At 49.1% G+C, this 19,397-nt stretch overlaps 1 protein-coding gene across 1 annotated transcript; it reads right to left on the bottom strand.

The window, feature by feature from the left end:
• Positions 1–977: 977 nt before the first annotated feature.
• On the bottom strand, positions 978–18,354 carry nab1b (NGFI-A binding protein 1b (EGR1 binding protein 1)). The gene is made up of 8 exons (XM_048979188.1): positions 17,995–18,354; positions 13,180–13,937; positions 12,617–12,750; positions 11,350–11,405; positions 7,778–7,893; positions 5,843–5,996; positions 4,193–4,330; positions 978–3,686 (listed from the first exon to the last, which is right to left on the bottom strand). Exons 2-8 carry the CDS (start codon positions 13,933–13,935, stop codon positions 3,604–3,606), a joined length of 1,437 nt encoding a protein of 478 aa, XP_048835145.1. The 5' UTR covers positions 13,936–13,937; positions 17,995–18,354; the 3' UTR covers positions 978–3,603.
• Between the last annotated feature and the right edge of the window lie 1,043 nt (positions 18,355–19,397).

Raw genomic sequence — 19,397 nt, 5'->3', positions numbered from 1 at the left:
CAGATTTTCAGCCCGTTACACCAGGTTACAGGTCCTTGTGCATCTAACCTTGGATACTGGTCCTTATTCAATCGCAGCTCTGTGAAGCTCACAACATACACTTTGTGTTGAGAATGAGCCGGAAATGCTGATGTAGCTCTGTGGACATGTTGGAGGTCATACTGTACAGTGTGCTGTGTCCGGTCGCCCCGTCCCTGCCAGTCTGCTCTTGCCCGTACCCTCTGCTCCCCTTTGCCAAGGCAGATTGTCCTTGTCTGCCACGTGCTTTTATTATTTTCCATACTGTTCCCCTTGACATATTCAATCATTTTACCATTTTAATGTATCTGCAAGGGGTGGCATGGTGGTGCAGTGGTTAGCACTGTTGCCTCACACCTCTGGGACCGGGGTTCGAATCTCCGCCTGGGTCACATGTGTGTGGAGTTTGCATGTTCTCCCCATGTCTTCGTGGGGTTTCCTCCGGGTACTCTGGTTTCCCCCCACAGTCCAAAGACGTGCTAAGGCTAATTGGAGTTGCTAAATTGCCCATAGGTGTGCATGTGTGAGTGAATGGCGTGTGAGTGTGCCCTGCGATGGGCTGGCCCCCCGTCCTGGGTTGTTCCCTGCCTCGTGCCCATTGCTTCCAGGATAGGCTCCGGACCCCCCGCGACCCAGTAGGATAAGCGGTTTGGAAAATGGATGGATGGATGAATGTATCTGAAATTTGGGCACTGAGCGGTTGGCTTATTCGAGACCGTTATCCATTGCTAACTCTCATGTCAGTCATGAGGCCTCTTTTGTGGCTGACACACACACTGCTAACTGGGATTCAGCCACACGTGGAGTGACTCCCATCCATAGCTATTTCCCTAGCTGTGATTTAGTCTTTTTTCACGTGGCCTTTCCGTTACTTTCACCGCCTCCTGCGTATATCTGTCGCATGAATCGGCATGAAAAGAACTTCAAAAGAACACAGAAAAGCAACTCACCATCGGATCTCAAAAAAATATAGTTTAATGTTCATATGCCGTATATCAAATTAAATATATTAGTGTTTACAAAACAGCAGGTGTATAACCTAACATTTTTTTCCACTCACAACAGTGACGAGTACACATAAGAAGTCTACAAACGACAAACACTATACTATCCTACAGTTCAGCTTTCATCGCTCTCCGACAGAGAACAAAAAACACTTTGAAGCGAGATGAAAAAACAAAACTGTATCAAAGGTGGCAGAGGACAGTAACTAAGACGCAACAAAATACGGGGCTGTGGTAGCATCCTTGCCCATATTGCTTACGGTTCTTTCAGGAGAGATTTATTTTTTAACTTGCTATTGCTTGTTCCATGTTTTGAACACAAAGAGTGTGTTATCTCAATCTTTCTTTCAGCCTAATGACTGATGTATAATCTTTAGGGAAGAAACTTCAGGCTACATGTTACATGAAATTTATCTCAAGCGTCTAGCATCGTTTGTGGAAACACAAGGATGTTTTTTTCTCTCTATTAAAGTACTCCGAAGGTTTCGTTTATAACTTGAGGGTTTTCAGACATTTCAAAGCCTTGTATCTGAAGGAGAGGAGTGTGATCAAAACTAGCCAAATATGCTATTCATACAATAAACACCTCAGCACTTCAAATCAGTTACGCTTAAAATATGCCGTGATCTAATCTGATCTAGTTTTATGATAAATGGTAAGTTTAACGTTTTTTTTTCAGGATGCTCTGAGAATAATTTTACCCACCAGTAAATTGCAGGGGTAGTTATTTTTATACAGAAATATTTACTCGAAACACAAATTGTTTTGTTAGCTAAAAAACATTAGGCAAAATCAGAAGGATAAAGCACACTGGGGCTCAGCTAAATATTGTAGCAAGTGACACACCAATGTCTTCAAAATAACTTCTCAGGTCATATTCTGAGCTTTCCTTTTCATTCAGCATCTCTTCCCCTTGACTCACCCCCAAAATGGCACTTAAGAAGTGAAAAGATTTGCATACTCAAAAGAAGTGTTTGCTATTTGTACATAACTTGAAGGAAATGGTCACACAATTATGATATTTTCCCGACACCGGCTCCGAAGTAACTACAAACGACGTTCGGAGCATCTGAGGGAAGGAGGTATCGATGGCCGTTTAAATAAATGCACAAAGACGCTGACGAGCTCCAATTGAAAGTGACGTGAGGCGGGAAACCTGAAAATACGCTCCACGACAACCCTCAAGGTTATTGAGAAACTGGGTCCTCTACGACTACATCATATCACTCACTGAACCACTAAGATGACTAAAAGTGATGTACTCACTCACAAAAAACACTGAACTCTTTTATGCTTACTCTAACAGCATGAACATTGGTTTTTAAATAATGATTTTTAAAAAACGGTGCATATCAGTCACAGGTAAAATTGCAGATAAGTCAAACTAAGACTATGACTACACTAGTCAACACAGAATTATACTTATGTGAACAATCTAGGTGGTAAGACAACCAGAAACATTCACTGAGTTTTCTCCACGACAACTATTTGGTATTGCTCTAGTAACATAAACATACTATTGGAATCAGAATCAATGAAGTAAATACTAGTTGGAATGAGCAAATAACAAAATCCTGCTTCACTGATCCAGTTGTACTGTTATTTTCAGATTATGTACATATTAATTCAGAAAATTGACCCCCTCCAAAGAAATGAGTAAAACAGTAAGTAAAACAGTAAGTGATTTTGTAAAAATCACATTTTCCCTTAATTAAGACACCTTCCTTCCTGTAAAGGGCACAGACATCAGGATGTGTGTTGCGCTTATTCTAGGAGGCCGCGGAACTGAGGGGGACACCATTGGCCCGTGCTGGTCACATGATCAGCATCGGTCAGCCTATCATTTCAGGCGTTTTCATATCCGCTACTGGATCGAAACGGTGACCTCAACTTAAACACTGAACGTACTCGTGGTTGCAGGAGACCTTTCATCAGAAAGACATTCGAGTCTGAGTGACCTTAATAAACCCACTGGGCAGGGAGGAAAACACACTTGTGCCACTGGAAGGCGTCTCTTTGGGTCCCCTCACACTTTGTAGGCCAATAATTGTCTTTCCTAACAAATCGGAATAACCGGAGTCTCTGCATGTGCATGTGAAGGGGTGCTGTGTGCAGCAGGGCAAGCAGACACACGTAACACGCACACGAACACCGCCCTGGGTTCGAGGGACAAACGCACTGCTTCTATACAGAGCACATTATTAAATAACATCATGTACAGCTTTCTAGTGGAACATCTTATGTACAAACAACACCACCGCGGTCCTGTGTCATGACTCCGGGGGGTGGGAGGGCCAGCCGAAGGCCCCCCCAAGAGTAGTCCCATCGGCAGGAGCACAGGGTCCTGGAACCCCCCCCCGAGAGCTAAGGGTTCGAGGCGCTTCGGAAAAAAAAACCAACGGAAAAGACGATACAGAAATGAACACACTTCTCTTCTTCGAGGCAACGTCGGTCATTAAGGCTCTGCTGTAGCTGGGCTTGTTTAGTTTTTCGCTGACGGACGGACTGAACGGGCCACAGCCGGGGGTCAGGTGTGGGGCAGGGGGCGCTTGGAAGGGGTGCAGCCTCGAGGGGGGAGCCGCTATCTGGAGTCCTCCGGCTCTGACTTGATGGTCTTCTTATCGGAGAGGTTGAGAACTTGCTGTGAGAAGTCAGTGCCGTTTTCTGAAATGCGAAAGTAAATGTAATGTGATAATGTAAGACAGTATGTAGTAATGTATTGCCTCCTGTGAGAACAGAAAGCCTCTCCCCCATATATGAATGCCAGTGGGGGGGGGGGGGGGTGAAGGCAATGCTGGGATTTTCTGAGCAACTGGGGATTTCTGACCCACTCTGAGCACGTGCAAGTGTATGTGTGTGTTTGTGTGTGTGTGTGTGTGTATTATGTTTATTTTACAATGTGGGGACTAAATGCCCCCCACATTGTAATAGAAACCAGTTCTTTTGACATTGTGGAGTTATGTTAACATTTTTCAGGTCCCCACAAAGATCTGTGCAAGCTAAAAACTAAAAATGGCAAAAATCTTGTATTTTGGTCGGTTTACTTATGGTTAAGGCTTTGCTGGGTTGGCGTTAAAGTCGTCATGTTGCAATTGTTTGTGTGTGTGTGTATGTGTGTGTGTGTGTGTGTGTGTGTGTGTGTGTGTGTGTGAAGCGGAATAGAGGCCGACCTGTGAGCACCGCCTTGCCCTCGCTGCTGAAGTGATGCCTCTTGAGCTCATTGGCCAGCTGCTTGCCCAGAGGCGTGTCCCCATCCGCCACAGCCACCCTCTGGCTGGACACTCTCAGGTTCAGGGGTCGGTCTGCTCCTGCACACATGTGAATTTACCTGCCTTTGAATTTATACTGAATTTTTACTACTTTTGTTTCCCACCCAAACAAAAGGTACAACTGATAAACTGCTTGTTTAGGTCACTTCCCTCAGGATGAATCCTAAAAAAAATTGGAACACAGTTGGATTGGTCTGGATTGGGGTTCCAATATGATACACCTTAAATTACCCATTGACACCCTTGCCAATATACTGAGAGTCAGATGCTGCCACCTGTGCCTCCCCCCTCTCCCCCCCCCCCTGCAACGCTCTCGCTTGAGTTGGGGAGCATGTTATGCCAATCTCAACACGGTTTCAGCACTGACCACATGCCGAGTTGCTGAAAGGCATTATGGGAGAATTTAGCAGGTATTACATGCCTGAGTGGCACTTAATGATGACTTCTTGGTGAGGTGTCACTACACACAGTGACAAATGAGTAATGCGGCTATTTAAGCACCGTATCAGGTGCACTGCTGGCCAGCACACATCAAAGCTCACACTCTAGGTGAACCCAGAATGCTGATCTGCTCCTGGAGCGGTGTCAAACCTGGGCTGCACAATCCCCCGGGGTCAGTGAGACTCACAGTCCCAGAATCCTCAGAGGAGCTGTACCAAAGCAGAGCGATGGCAAGCATCCAGGATTCGGGTCTGCACCAAGGGCACTTTCTGCCGAACCCGCCTTCTCTTACTGCAGCCTGAGGCGGGTTCTTCTCCCGCTGGGCGTCAGGTGACGGACCGCCACAAACGACCAATTGGCTTAAGGTGGCTAACATCAGATGCACAGCAGGTACCAGTGCAGCATCTGACAAGGGCCAACAGACCACCTTAAGAAGCTCACAATCTCGCTGGATATGAAACCTCATCTTCTGCTGATGTAAAGACTGATGTTTCTTTTTTATTACTAAGAAAAATTACATGAAAATTTTTCAGTGTTATAGCTGCCTATTTATAATCTGCTCCTTGCAGGTGCAAAAACACACAAACCATTAAATTGACAATCAATCAAAATGACATGTGGTACTGTTTAGTCCCGAATGTTTCAGTCTGACATGGAGGTGCGCAAACACACCACTGTGATATCATTTTCGACTAAGTGTGACCAAAACATCGAAAGTTACTGCGTCATACGTGGGGGGGAGGGGGGTCTCCATTCACGTCAAGACCGACAGCACCACACTTGGTACGCTTTCACTCTGCGTGGTGCATTATGGGACGCGAGAGCCACCCTCAGAGCCCTCCCACCCACCGCGAGAGACTGTGCACAACTGTGGCAAGGCCCAGAAACGAAAGCACAGAGAGAGGAAGGCGGCAGCCGGCAAGGCGCTAACCGCCCCCACCAGCGCGCTCCCTCCAACGCCCACGCCGTGCCCACACCCCCTGTCTCAGGATGACTGCCAGTGCCCAATGTGGCCGCTTTTTCCTAAACTGTGACGGCAGACGGCTAACGGTTGCCTTTCGCGACGGCCTGACGTGGCAGCGTCGGCTGGGGGGTGGCGGTGAAGCCTACCTGTCAGCCTGGCTCCCTTCTCTGCTGAGAGTCCATTGCTGCTCTGCTTGAACGGCCCCGTCGGCAGCCTCCAGTCCAACACCTGCAGCCGCTCCTGTGCTGCCTCCTCATGGAGCATCTCCTTCTGCCTGGAGAAGAGGCACTCCAGCTGCACCTAGGGAGCAGGACGGGGCACAGGGGTCACACCGGCTCAAACACACACACACACTTACAAACACAGATACACACATGCTGAGAGTCACACCCACTCAGACAGTTTACATCATGAAACACACAGGATTTAAGAACTGTGAAGATTCTGAATGGGCGGGTCCCGACTATTAAAAAAATGTATACAGTAAAATCCCATTATAGTGGACTCACTTATAATGGAATATCGTTTATAACGGATGAGGTCCACTGGTCCCAGCCGTGCGCCTTTAAGAACATGTACAAAAAGCATCGGATATAGTGGACTCGCATATAACGGAATTTCACTTATAACGGACAAACCATTTGGTCCCCAGGGCTGCTTTTAGCTGTAGTTTTGTTCACTATAACAGACATGCAGGCTCCGCCTACAAGGCGCGTGGCGTGCCGGTGATATCCAGGCCAGGTACGTAGTCGGGATTATTAATATTCACCTATTTGGTCAGGTAAAGTTGGATTACTACATGTACAATATAATAATCTATACCACAAGTGTGTCTGCTGGGGTGTGGCATGAGTAAATGCTGTCCTGTAGTTGTGTTCTGGTCATACAGCAACTCTGGATATAACAGACTTTGGATATAACGGACTGTTCTGCCACGTCCCTTGAAGTCCGTTATAACGGGATTTCACTGTACATATTACCAACCCCCCGCCCACAAATCTGACTGATGCTTAATTTAGGAACATTCTGGACCCTCAAGCTAGGTCAGCTGAGAACCTCTGGTTTAACACGTCCAGCCTCTCGCTGTCATATCCCCTACTGTCTCCACAGGGAGATCCTCTCAGACAAAGGGCCACCTAAAGCGTCGGTCTTTCGATCGGCTATGTTAGAGACAGCGCTAATGTTTGAGATCGATACAGGCCATCGCTGGCTGACTGGACCACCGCCACATACGCACAAAATGCTAGACGCGCACAGAGCCACACACTGCAATATTCAGCTGCACCCCTGTGCTGATTATCTGAGCTGCGGACGGCCCTGATGGGCCACTGCTTGCTCGTGTTTAAATTCCTGCTATGAAAGATTCATTTTGGCATGCCGACCTCTTCCTGTTTAGTCTGATCAAGATCAAGGAGGAAAACTTCACGAGTCCCGCATCATTAGACATTCCGTAACAGCAGCAAAATCGTCGATCTCTACTCAGAAATCGGTGGGAAATTACACATTTTTTATTTATTTAGCAGATATTGCTGTCCAGAACAACAGGCATTTTTGTGAAAGCAGGGACAGCCTGCCCCCGGAGCGATCTGGGGTTTGGGGGCTTGCTCAGCGGCTCAATGGTGAAACTATACCAACCACGGGACTTGAATGGATCATAGGCACTAACCCACCCATCCACCCGGATATTACACACCAGAACCCCACACGTTCGATTAAATGCTGCCTCTGTTGCCTGCTGTCACATCACCCTGCTCTTAATTCGCACCCAGCTCTGAGATGAGCAGCTGATGGCAGGCTTTCGGCTTGGGGACCCGCGGGGGCCTGAGGGGCGGGACCTGCTCCCCGCTAAGCCCCTACAGCTGCCCGTCACTGGGGTGACTCATGCCCCCAGTTATTCTGAGCCCTTGTTTCCCGTCAGGCCTAATCTGTGACTCAGATGGGACTGGCACAGGGGACAGGGATGCGCCCCTATGGACAGCCTGAGCGTGCCACGCCACAATAAGGCTGGGCTGAGGCCCCGGAACAAGCAGACAGGCAGATGAACGGCCGCCATTCCCCAGGGACGTGACCATCTGAGTTACCTGGATACTTCGCACCACCGCCTCCTCTCCTTTGGACTTGGCAAGGGCTAGCTGCTCCTTCAGCGTCTCCTGCCGTATGTGAATTGCACGCAATGCCTCCTGGAGATCAAAGAAGCCTTGTTCCTGAGGACAAACAGAAACTGTCACTTAGCACGTTAGCAGGCACAGATGAAGGAGACCTCTTACATGTCATATTGTTAGGGACATTGTAAGCCTTTCAGCTCACTAATTCAGACATGACCTTTGCTAAAGTCCTCTATGCAGCTTTCTGTGGACATGACTTCTAATGTCCATGCGTAAGACCTTCTGCAGACTGTTAACAGACCTGAGCTCTAGCGCCCTCTATCAGGCCTCCTGCAGATCACTAACGCAGACCTGACCTCTAGCGCCCTCTATCAGGCCTCCTGCAGATCGCTAACGCAGACCTGACCTCTAGCGCCCTCTATCAGGCCTCCTGCAGATCGCTAACGCAGACCTGACCTCTAGCGCCCTCTATCAGGCCTCCTGCAGATCGCTAACGCAGACCTGACCTCTAGCGCCCTCTATCAGGCCTCCTGCAGATCGCTAACGCAGACCTGACCTCTAGCGCCCTCTATCAGGCCTCCTGCAGATCGCTAACGCAGACCTGACCTCTAGCGCCCTCTATCAGGCCTCCTGCAGATCGCTAACGCAGACCTGACCTCTAGCGCCCTCTATCAGGCCTCCTGCAGATCGCTAACGCAGACCTGAACTCTAGCGCCCTCTATCAGGCCTCCTGCAGATCGCTAACGCAGACCTGACCTCTAGCGCCCTCTATCAGGCCTCCTGCAGATCGCTAATGCAGACCTGACCTCTAGCGCCCTCTATCAGGCCTCCTGCAGAGCGCTAACGCAGACCTGACCTCTAGCGCCCTCTATCAGGACTCCTGCAGATCGCTAACGCAGACCTGAACTCTAGCGCCCTCTATCAGGCCTCCTGCAGATCGCTAACGCAGACCTGACCTCTAGCGCCCTCTATCAGGCCTCCTGCAGATCGCTAACGCAGACCTGACCTCTAGCGCCCTCTATCAGGCCTCCTGCAGATCGCTAACGCAGACCTGACCTCTAGCGCCCTCTATCAGGACTCCTGCAGATCGCTAACGCAGACCTGAACTCTAGCGCCCTCTATCAGGCCTCCTGCAGATCGCTAACACAGACCTGACCTCTAGCGCCCTCTATCAGATCTCCTGCAGATCGCTAACGCAGACCTGACCTCTAAGCGCCCTCTATCAGGCCTCCTGCAGATCGCTAACGCAGACCTGACCTCTAGCGCCCTCTATCAGGCCTCCTGCAGATCGCTAACGCAGACCTGACCTCTAGCGCCCTCTATCAGGCCTCCTGCAGATCGCTAACGCAGACCTGACCTCTAGCGCCCTCTATCAGGCCTCCTGCAGATCGCTAACACAGACCTGACCTCTAGCGCCCTCTATCAGGACTCCTGCAGATCGCTAACTCAGACCTGACCTCTAGCGCCCTCTATCAGGCCTCCTGCAGATCGCTAACGCAGACCTGACCTCTAGCGCCCTCTATCAGATCTCCTGCAGATCACTAACACAGACCTGACCTCTAGCGCCCTCTATCAGATCTCCTGCAGATCACTAACTCAGACCTGACCTCTAGCGCCCTCTATCAGGACTCCTGCAGATCACTAACACAGACCTGACCTCTAGCGCCCTCTATCAGGACTCCTGCAGATCGCTAACTCAGACCTGACCTACTTCCACATTGAAGAGCATGACGAGAGAGATGGGAAAAAGGCCCCAGACCATTCATCTGACATGTACAACAGGAAAGGCGCTTTTTTTAACGGGGTGTGACCGCATACACTTCATGCACGTTAAGCCAGGGATTTCAGTCCCCCGCCCTTGGCCACGTCCCCTGGGCTCTGTGCCTTCCTCACGCTTGACATTTAACGCCACTTTAACCGCCAACGCATCACAAAACCCAGAAGGATGGCAGCAAGGACCTCAAAGTTTAACATTAATACGTGCAGCATGGATGAGTCAGATGGAAGGTTCCGGTAAACAAAAGGACCTATGCTCACATTAGCAGCCCTTGGGGATTGGTTGGGCCTGAGCAAGGAGGCGTCGGCGTCACAGAGCCACGCCCTTGAGCCGGTGCCCCCAGCCATTGCTTCCCCTGTCTTGTCCCCACCCCCTGGTGGCATTAGCGAAAGCGGGCGGGCGTCCGGCGGCTCACTCTTGTGCGTAAGCGGGCGTGCAATCTCCCAGCGGCAGTGCCTTTCATGGCTGCCGAGTATGGGCGTGGGTGATTCCAAGCACGCCTACTCGATGATGTCAGAAGCACCTCAGGACTATGGGTAGGCGTGTGATTGATCTCAGTCAAGCTTATCGCCATGAACGTGGGCGGGCGGCTAATTCTTAATGATGTGAGAGAGGGGGGTTTTTCTGGGGTGGGGGGAGGAAGGGGCCGAGATACTGAGGCCTGATGGGGGATGTACATTCAGCCCACCTTCTTGACAAGTCAAAGACCCTTACTGATGGAAGTGCAGGGATAGTAGAGTGAGACTGTGACATAAACATAAACAATTAGGACGATCTCTGCAAAACTTCAAGCTTATTAGGGCTGCCACACTATGGGGGGGGGGGGGGTACAGGGCGTTTATCACCTAATAAAGTGGCCACACAGGCTTGCGTGGTTAAGAAGAAAACCAAAGTTTCCATCTGCCCCGCATTTGCATCAGAGTGGGTGGGCGAGGGGGGGGTGCCGTGAACCCCAGCTCGCCCCAGGACGTCCGTGGGGTCTGGACAGCGACCGTGGGACGGAGGGAGTTTCCAGAAGACACAGATCAGATGTCTGGCAGCCGTTCAAATATGTTGCCAGTGAAGAGGGTTAGTGGACAATTGCCAGCAACAACATGAAGACAAAAGGCTTCTTCACAGGAGGAACATCAAGCCTGACGCAGAGCAGATAAAGATCCACGGACCATATTAAAGAAATAACAACTGGTCAGGTGAGCCACCCCCTAAGCCATGGCAGGGTGTGGAGATACCACACCTTGTGAGGCCTTCCATCTCACTGGAGAAGGGAGAAGCACTCCACCTCCCTACACACAGGCTGCCTTGGGGGACATCCTCCCAGTCACCCAGCCCACGTACCCCAAGGCCGATGAGAAGCAGCTATTCAAACAACAAAGGTCATCCCCACCCCACCCTGCCCTGCCCCGCATCCTTCAACATCCACTTCCGCTGTTTTCCTCTCGCACTTAAATGTTTTCTGCCAATGGGCTCCTAAGATCCTATCATTGGAGAACCCCCGACCAAACACAGTAGCTTTTGGGGTCACGAGTGTCCAACACCTCCGGTTTGGGTTTCATGCGCTTCCGGAAGGTCCGGTCATGCCAGTCAATTTCAACCAGGATGTTGAAATGCATAATGAATGGGGTTGCCGAGGGCTTCAACGACCACTACAAGATTAGATCAGGACCAAAAGCTCAAAGTGTTCCTTTGCGCTAAGCAAACCTCCTTGTGCTTCTGCAGCAGTGCTGCCAAAGTTATGCCCTCCACACATTGCGGAACAAAAGGCCCAGCCCACCTACCTCTGTCTTTATCCTCTTAGGAGAAGGCTCGTCCTTTTCTCCGCACCGAGATCTGCGGGAGAGAGAGACTCACTGTTAATCCTCTGTCGGTGAAAGAAGTAGGAAAATAAGACGTGGAAGATACAGGTGCACAGTGAGACCTTCGTCTGTCTCATTGTAACACGGCTGGTTCAGACGCAGGTGCCATAATCTCCCAGCAAAGGTGCGGTGTATCAAACTGTGACCCGTCCCTGTCATCATAAAGCACGACGCGTCACGCATGCTAAAGGCTAGTCGGCAAGAAGATAACAACAACAAAAGGAATGACCCTAAGACTCAGGTAAAAGAGTCAACGCCCAGCCATTTTAGCCAGGAAACACTGTCAGGAGCAGGTCAGCATCTCTATTGTGAGGGTGGCGACTCAAACGTTACCCATCTCCCATGGTGCTGATGGTGGACTGCTTCAGAAGCAACCCAAAATACCACCGGAGCGGGCTCAGAAATGGACCATAAGCAAATCTCATCTTAGCTTTTCACATTATGTTTCAGCTGCTATGTTTAGCTTTTCTGCTAGAAGAAGATTCCTCTGGCTTTCAAAAAAAAAAAAAAAAAGCTTTACCATGAGATATCTCCATGGTTGATGAGTGCTGGGGCAGAAACAGGGGCAGCTGGATCCCTTTTTTGTCCTTAGGTGACGCAGCATGCAAAAGAGGACTAGTGCAGGAGAAATGACCGGTCTCTCTAGCGGTAAGCCATTTCACAGAAAATCTCCCAAAAAAAGAGCACTGAATTAACAATTTTTCTGAATGAAACGGCATATAGGGTGCAATAATAAAATGGGCGCAAAATAAACGAAAGAGAGGCGCAAACTTGAGAAACAATTTGTTTCAGACTGAGCAGTCTAGGTGCGATTCAAATGAATCACCTTTGACAGAGAGCAACTGGTACTGAAATGATGCAAACTTAAGCACTATTATGGCATTATTAATGTCTCAGAAGAGCGAAGTTTGTAAGTGATTTACTGACTACCTGTTGACTACAGGTGGACTGCTGTCAGAGCGGTTTGACCGGAGACCCCGTTTTCTGTTCTAGATCCTTCATGCCTCATTATGGGCTCACAGTTTGTTCCACTAGAGAGGCAACGGAAAAACAAACCTCTGCCACGTATTTACTGGCATGAGACAACGGAAAATCAAAGGATGCGGACATGACATGAGCACGATCTCAAGGGTGGGGGAGGTACTGGGTAGCGAGGTCCGGCTGGGGGGGGGGGGCGGGGCTTACTTGCTGGTACGGTAGGTGTACTTGTAGGTGACTTCGCGTGAGATCTGGCGGGCCAGACCGAAGAGCTCGTCTCTGCGCGTCAGCAGCGCCATGTCCCGCATGCACAGCTGCGCGGCGGCTTCGTTCACGGTCAGCTGCGGGGAGGGAGGAGGCTGGGGATCAGAAACGTGCCCCTAGGATTTGGGGTCTTGCTCATACCTGAGTTGGTGAGTCTTCGCAAAACCCTGACACTGCCACAGACCTCATGCTACACAGTCATACTGGGTCGGAACCACATGTTCACCTTGGTGGCACAAATGCTCACTCGCTCATTCCCTCACTCACTCATTTAATCACACATCATACATTACTCATTCACTCACTGATTCCCTAACTCACTAACTTGCTCACATCATTCACTCATCCATTTAAACATTCACTGACTCACTCGTTCATTCACTCCTGTTTACTCCCTCACTCACTCACTCACTCGCTTACCCGCAGACTCATTTCCTGACTCACTCATTCATGCACTCATTCCTTTTCTCTTTCATCCACCCCCCACACCTGGACTGCTGTTGTACCTCGTGCAACGTCAGGTGCTTGCCATCCTTGCGCTTGGAGTCAAAGCGCCCGTAGATGGCGCTGTACTTGCGCACCTCTTCCTCGCGACGTGGGTCCTCCTCGGCCATGTCAAAGATGTGTCCGATCATCTTGGCCAGCTTCTTGTTGCCCTTGAGCTGTTCCCTGATGTCAGCAGCGGCATCACCGCGGGGTAGTGCTTGCACCATGCGCTCCACGCACTCCGCCACTGAGCGCACGGCCGCTGCATCCAGTGCCTCCAGGCCATCACGCGGGGAGACCGGCGAATCCTGGTCCACCGGGGACAGGCTGGGCTCGCTGTCACCGCCAGAGGTAGCCCAGAGGCGTGGCTCGCTGCCACCCTGCATGGGCGACGTGCCGGCAGCGTCTGGCTTGCCCACGTCAGCGCCACCGACAACCGCACACTTGGGCACCTTGGCGAGCGGTGAGCCCTCAGGCAGCTTATAGACAGGGATGCTGCAGACGGGCAGTGATGCCAGCGGCTGGTTGAAGAGCCCCGGGTTGGTAACCCAGTCGCGCAGCGCCTTCTGCAGGCGCCGCACGTGCAGTGGCTTGCTGGCCATGCCCACCAGCGCCATGATCTCCAGGAACTCGTCCTCACCAGCTTCGCACAGCTGCTGCACGTCGTCGCCGCCCTGCTGGATGAAGGCCTCGTAGTAGCACAGCAGGTTGGCCCTCTGTAGGATGCGGTAGAGCTGCAGCTCCCCGAGGGTCCTGGGTATAGTTGCTGCTGCCATACCTGCGTGGGACAGAGGGCCAGTGAGATAGACAAGGGAAACCCGGCAGGGAGGAAAGACGAGAAGGAGGGAGGGAGAGAGAGAGACAGGGAGGGAGCGAGAGAGAAAGAGGGAGGGAGGGGTGCGAGGGGTGGCCTATTAGCGGAGCGCGCCCCCATCCTGCCAGAGCACGGAGAATAAGAGCCCCTGTCAGAGAGCTGGGTTGCTGGGAGAGACACATACCACACTCCACCTCTGCAGCAAGCGTGGGCGGGCCCATTCGGCACCGCTCCACTCCTGTGCACCGGAATTGTTCCCTGATCCCGGCAAGCCGATATCTTTCTGCCAGACACAGCCCGTAAGGAGAAGCGGGATCAGGAAACGGGGGCGGCTGGGGGGGTGGGGGGTGCAGGATCAAGAAGGTGGGGTGCCACGCCGGCAAGACGAAGCCCATTATTTCCATGTTCTTTTTTTTTTTTTTTATCTTTCCTTGGTGTGTTTCATCTGTGCACAACTGCAGGCTGTTTGCTAAGATTATGGTAAGTTTACATCCCTCCCCCTAATTAAGGCAGTTTCTAAATGCTACAAATAGCGCCCCCCGCCCCAGACTTCCCCTTGTTGTGTTTTTCCCGCCATAATTTTCTGCCCTTAGGCGCATTTCCAATGGCACATCACCTTACTGTGACATTTCCTAACACAACTCGTCCCCCCTCCGCTCCTTAGAATGAGATATAGAGGTGTGACAGGGACCCCTGGGGTTACCGTGGCTATTGACAGGCCAGGGAGGTATCTCTAGTCTGGAGCAAAATCTCAAGAGGCAGAAGGGTGGCTGCCACGTGGTGTGGAGGACAAACCTCCATGTGAAGCCGACGGTCACAAGCGGTTATGCTCCTACGACAGATCAGAGCCCGTAGCCAAAAAACACCAAAGGACCTTTTCATTTCAGAAGAGTCTCACTGCCCTCAATGTGTTTATTTGTAATTTGACTGACTTCGGGTGTCTACTGAGGCCGTTTTACACGCCTAAATCCATAAAAAAGGTGAAACGTTCTCTAGGCTCATTCCCGCAACAGAAGTGAAGGCACCACGAAGGAACCATCTGCAGACTGAAATAAATAAAGACACGTAAGCCCTCTAATTGGCTGTGAGTAGTACCGGCAGGGGGTGTCCTGGCGGTTCCCCGTTCGGGGGCTGCAGCGGTCACAATGTGGGGGGATTTCATGGACCGGCGTGACAGCCTCCCACGCCGGCGCTGTCAGGCAAGCTGTACCTGACAGTGATGAGGTCCACAGCCAGCCCTTCCCCCGCCAGCCACACAAGAACTGTGCAGGATATGCTTGCTTTGACAGGGCTGCTGGGGAACGGTTCCCAGGAAACGCCCAGGTTAGGGATCAGTGCTCTTGTGTGGAAGGTCATGGGTTTGAATCCCATAGCTTGTAGAGGAGTCATATCGCAGTACCTTTGAGCATAGACCTTAACCCCAACTGCTCTAGGGGTGCTGGTTGCTGGCTGACCCTACACTCTGACTCCAAGCTTGCCGTATACCTGCGCAGCTTTGGACAAAAGTGTTTCCTAAATAAATGTAAAAGCTGCAGGCCTAAATCTTAGAACTGAAGCGGAACAGGGTTTAAATCTAATGAACTGAACTGGTGTCCCTGACATCGGTTCAGACTGTTTCTGTACCGGTTCACCACAGTGACATGAATGCACCTTGCATACAAGTGAAGTCGGTCCTCAGGTGAAAAACAGAAACTTTAGTAAAGCAAAGTATACCTATACGTGCCATCTTCTTTTACTTAACATCGTTTTCTTTATTTGGATAGGCTTGTCAGATGTTGCACTTATTTAAGCACAAATAAACCGATAGCGATCTTCATTACACTCCAGGCTTCATCCATCAAAAAAAAAAGAAGATATTTTGTCTTCTCTTGTTTGTAAACATGCCATCAGCCCTGCACTCGGTTTTCCCGGGTCTGACTCCCCCCTACGATCGGCCTTGTCATCGCAGGCCCCGGTTGTCAAGGTCCGGACGCCCGCGCACGAAAGCCAGAGATCGGACTGCAGCGGCCCGGCGACGTTGCTTGAACCGCGGCTGCCTCTTCAGCGGCGAGCCTGACGGAAAACGAAAGCGGGCGCCTTACATAACAGAGAGAGCCGCCTTTTTAAATCGAAATTACACTAAATTAACGCGAGGTTGACTGCAGTAACAAAGAGACATATACACACAAACCACGAAGACTCCAAATCATCCCGGGACCGAGACAATAAAAAAAAGGCTCATCGCACATAATATATAAGTAGATGAGTCTGCTTTCCAATAAGTGAACCATCACATGGAATTATTGTATCAGAATCGATTCAACTTCATTGTCTCAGCATGATGTACAAGGGGGATTACAATGGAAATTCGTTACTTTTCTACACGAGAAATATCACTTTGCTTCTTCATAAGTGCACGTCCCTGCCCACTTTGCAAGGAATTACCTTACCGGAGATAAGGCTGCAGATCGATGAATGGGAAGCGAGAGACAAGAGAGATAAAACACATTTAAGCAATAGAGGCGTGACAGAAATAGGGCAGATATTTAAAATAAACCAGATGCTGCTTTTCAATTGAGTTGCCTCGCATTAAAGTTACTCAGGAACTCTTATGCTCAGGCGTAGTATAGACCACGTTTTACAGAAGTGTCGTAAAGCCACCATAGCAGAACTGGGCATCTTTGAAGTTAAACTCTGCAGTGCAAACTGGCCGTACTCTGATCTCTAAGAAATCTGTATATATTACTTTTAAGCCTGTGTATTAGCTTTATATAGGATGTGGGTAATGCAAAGCAAAATATATTACAAAGATAATATCATCCAAACTAAAGACATATGTATATGCATCATTATTCATTTCGTACGTGAATATAAACACGAATCGTAACATACAGTTTCTGTATGACAGTAAGTTCACTAACTATTTTTTGAGATTTAATCATTTTTCCTCCCATGATCATTGTCAGCCAGTGGTGCATAAACGGCTACGCACTAATATTACAAATATCTCATTTCTGTGTATCTTTGGTAGGTTATGACATAACGTGTCATCATTAAGGGGTCACATAACACACCATGCACTTACATCCGTGGATTTGCTACTCAGACCGTTCTTCTGTTATTATTAAAGGAGCTGCAATATATTCATGCACTTTCTTTAAAAGGTATACGTTCAATGCAGAAAGTGCAGATAAGGCACTGATGTAAAAAAAACAAAAATCAAAAACCGATTTCCCCCGTTGTAGTAGAATGATATGTGATCCCAGTTTATGAAGAGGGCCACAAAGAGAAGAGCTTCAGTTGCTCAGAAGGCAGCAACAGACCATCCCAGTTTGTTCTAATCCTGGACGTACAGTAAAAAAAAATAATAATAGCATTTTATATTAATGCCGTATAATTCACACAGCACATTTACAGTCATATTCAGACTGGAGAATCTGTAAGTTTTATTTGAGCTGACTGATTAGAATCAGTGAATCATATACGATACTCCAATCCAAAACATGTCTACTTTTCACTTAGTAACAGGTCGGATATATTGCATTTTCAAAACTTACTTCTGATTAATTATTATTCAGCCATTACGAAGTTTCGCAAACGCTTCTCATATGCACACCCCCTAGATATTTAGAATAAACCGTGCACTTTAGACTACATATTGTAATCAGTATGAGAATTAATAAAACTCAGGCTACAATAAAGTGAAAAGGGACACGAGGGAGAAAGTGAAGAAAGGGAAAAAGCAAAGACTGCATCATTTAATGCTTTCTTTACACAGCTGCTGCGCGACGCCCACCGGCGCTTTTCCAGCTTTCTGGATATCACTGGGACTCACCCACACCATCGCAATACGTCCCGTTCTTCCAAGCAAGACGGACAACGCTTAACTCACCTAACTAAGAAGTACCGAGCACATGGAGCGTAATAACTCAAAAAAACACTGCCCATGTACGGGTCAGACACGCAAGCACCGACAGCTCCTTAAAGAAGACAACCGGAATATGTTTGTTTCTATTTCATATATGCACCATTAAGCACGTACCTTTATCTCTTATTCTCCTCCCGGCAATTTCCTTTGCCTTTATGGGATTATTGCGTTTCACGTGTCCAGCCAGAAGTTATTGCCGATCGCCCTGTCACTGTCAGGACGCTTCTCCAGACGTCCTGCTGGAAAGGGGTGGGGGAGGAGGAGTGTCGTCTACGCACACGGGTCCTGGTGATGAGCGCGGAGAAGCGCATTCAAACGTTAATACCTGCACTCTCTCGCTTGCCCTTCGCACTGTGTAGCCCGACTTCGGCGTTAAGAGGTTGAGTAAAAAAGGGCCCGGGAGCTGTTGGTTTCCCCCTCCTCCCCTGCCGCTAGATTTGGGATATTCCGCTCTTGCTACATTGCTCGCGCACTCCCACGCGCCTGCGTGACGCAGATCCTGGCGTGGGCGGCCGCGTAGCGTGGGAGGCCGCTGCATGGAATACCAAGCATCACATCGCACCGGCGGCCAGCGGGGAGCCGGGGCCGAGCGCAGGCATTCTGCCACGTCTCAGAAAAAAACCCTACTGACCTTAGCCTAAATGCAACCCACCGAGCAATTATTATCAAAATAATGACGCCAGTTGTCTCAATATTCACTTATATCGTTACTCTTATTTGTCTTCTACACGTTTGAATGTGGACCAGAACAGAAATACTTTTCATTTTAGTTCGTCTGATGAGCAGTTACACATAAATTACACGTAAAATCAGTTTCCTAATGATGCATTTCAGTTGTACTGGTTGTACGTTCGGTTTTTGGACGAGCAAGGTCTGGTGCTATAATTGTCGAGTTCCCTCCACCTATGCTACACCCTCTCACCCGTGCCCAGACAAGCATGTAGTGCAATTCCGTTTTCTTCATTGTCTGCCCAAAATAGAAAGGCTCTGTTAGATGTTAAATCACTGGTGTCAACTGAGGAAGCTTACTGCAAGAATTCCCATAATTGCTGGACATTTTGAAAAAAATCAGAGCAAGTAAATGGACGTGCTGCATGTACTGTAATTGGAAAAAGTGCACTCAAACTCACGCAAATTGCATATTGTGGCTGCTTATCTATCTATCTATCTATCTATCTATCTATCTATCTATCTATCTATCTATCTATCTATCTATCTATCTATCTATCTATCTAATCATTGTTTGCTTAAATGTAAAAGGAAGGGACTGTATTTTTTAAGCTTAAAAAAGTAATACATTTGGTTATTTTTAGCTGCGTTTTATAAATCAGTATGTCTGACAAAGGAATGTTTTATTTGGATTAGCTAATAAAGCTAATTAAATGATATGTTTGATGAACAGACAATACTAGTTAACAAAGAGGTCTTTTGTTTGGATGGATTAATGGCTATGAGAGGATCCGGTTAAGCAACAACCTGCACTGTGGACTGTTTGCTTTTTCCCAGCACAACGATGG

Source organism: Brienomyrus brachyistius, chromosome 16, assembly GCF_023856365.1.
Source record: "Brienomyrus brachyistius isolate T26 chromosome 16, BBRACH_0.4, whole genome shotgun sequence".
Lineage (NCBI taxonomy): Eukaryota > Metazoa > Chordata > Actinopteri > Osteoglossiformes > Mormyridae > Brienomyrus > Brienomyrus brachyistius.
Note: the sequence above shows the minus strand (reverse complement) of the source record. Positions and strands in the feature narration are given on the sequence as shown.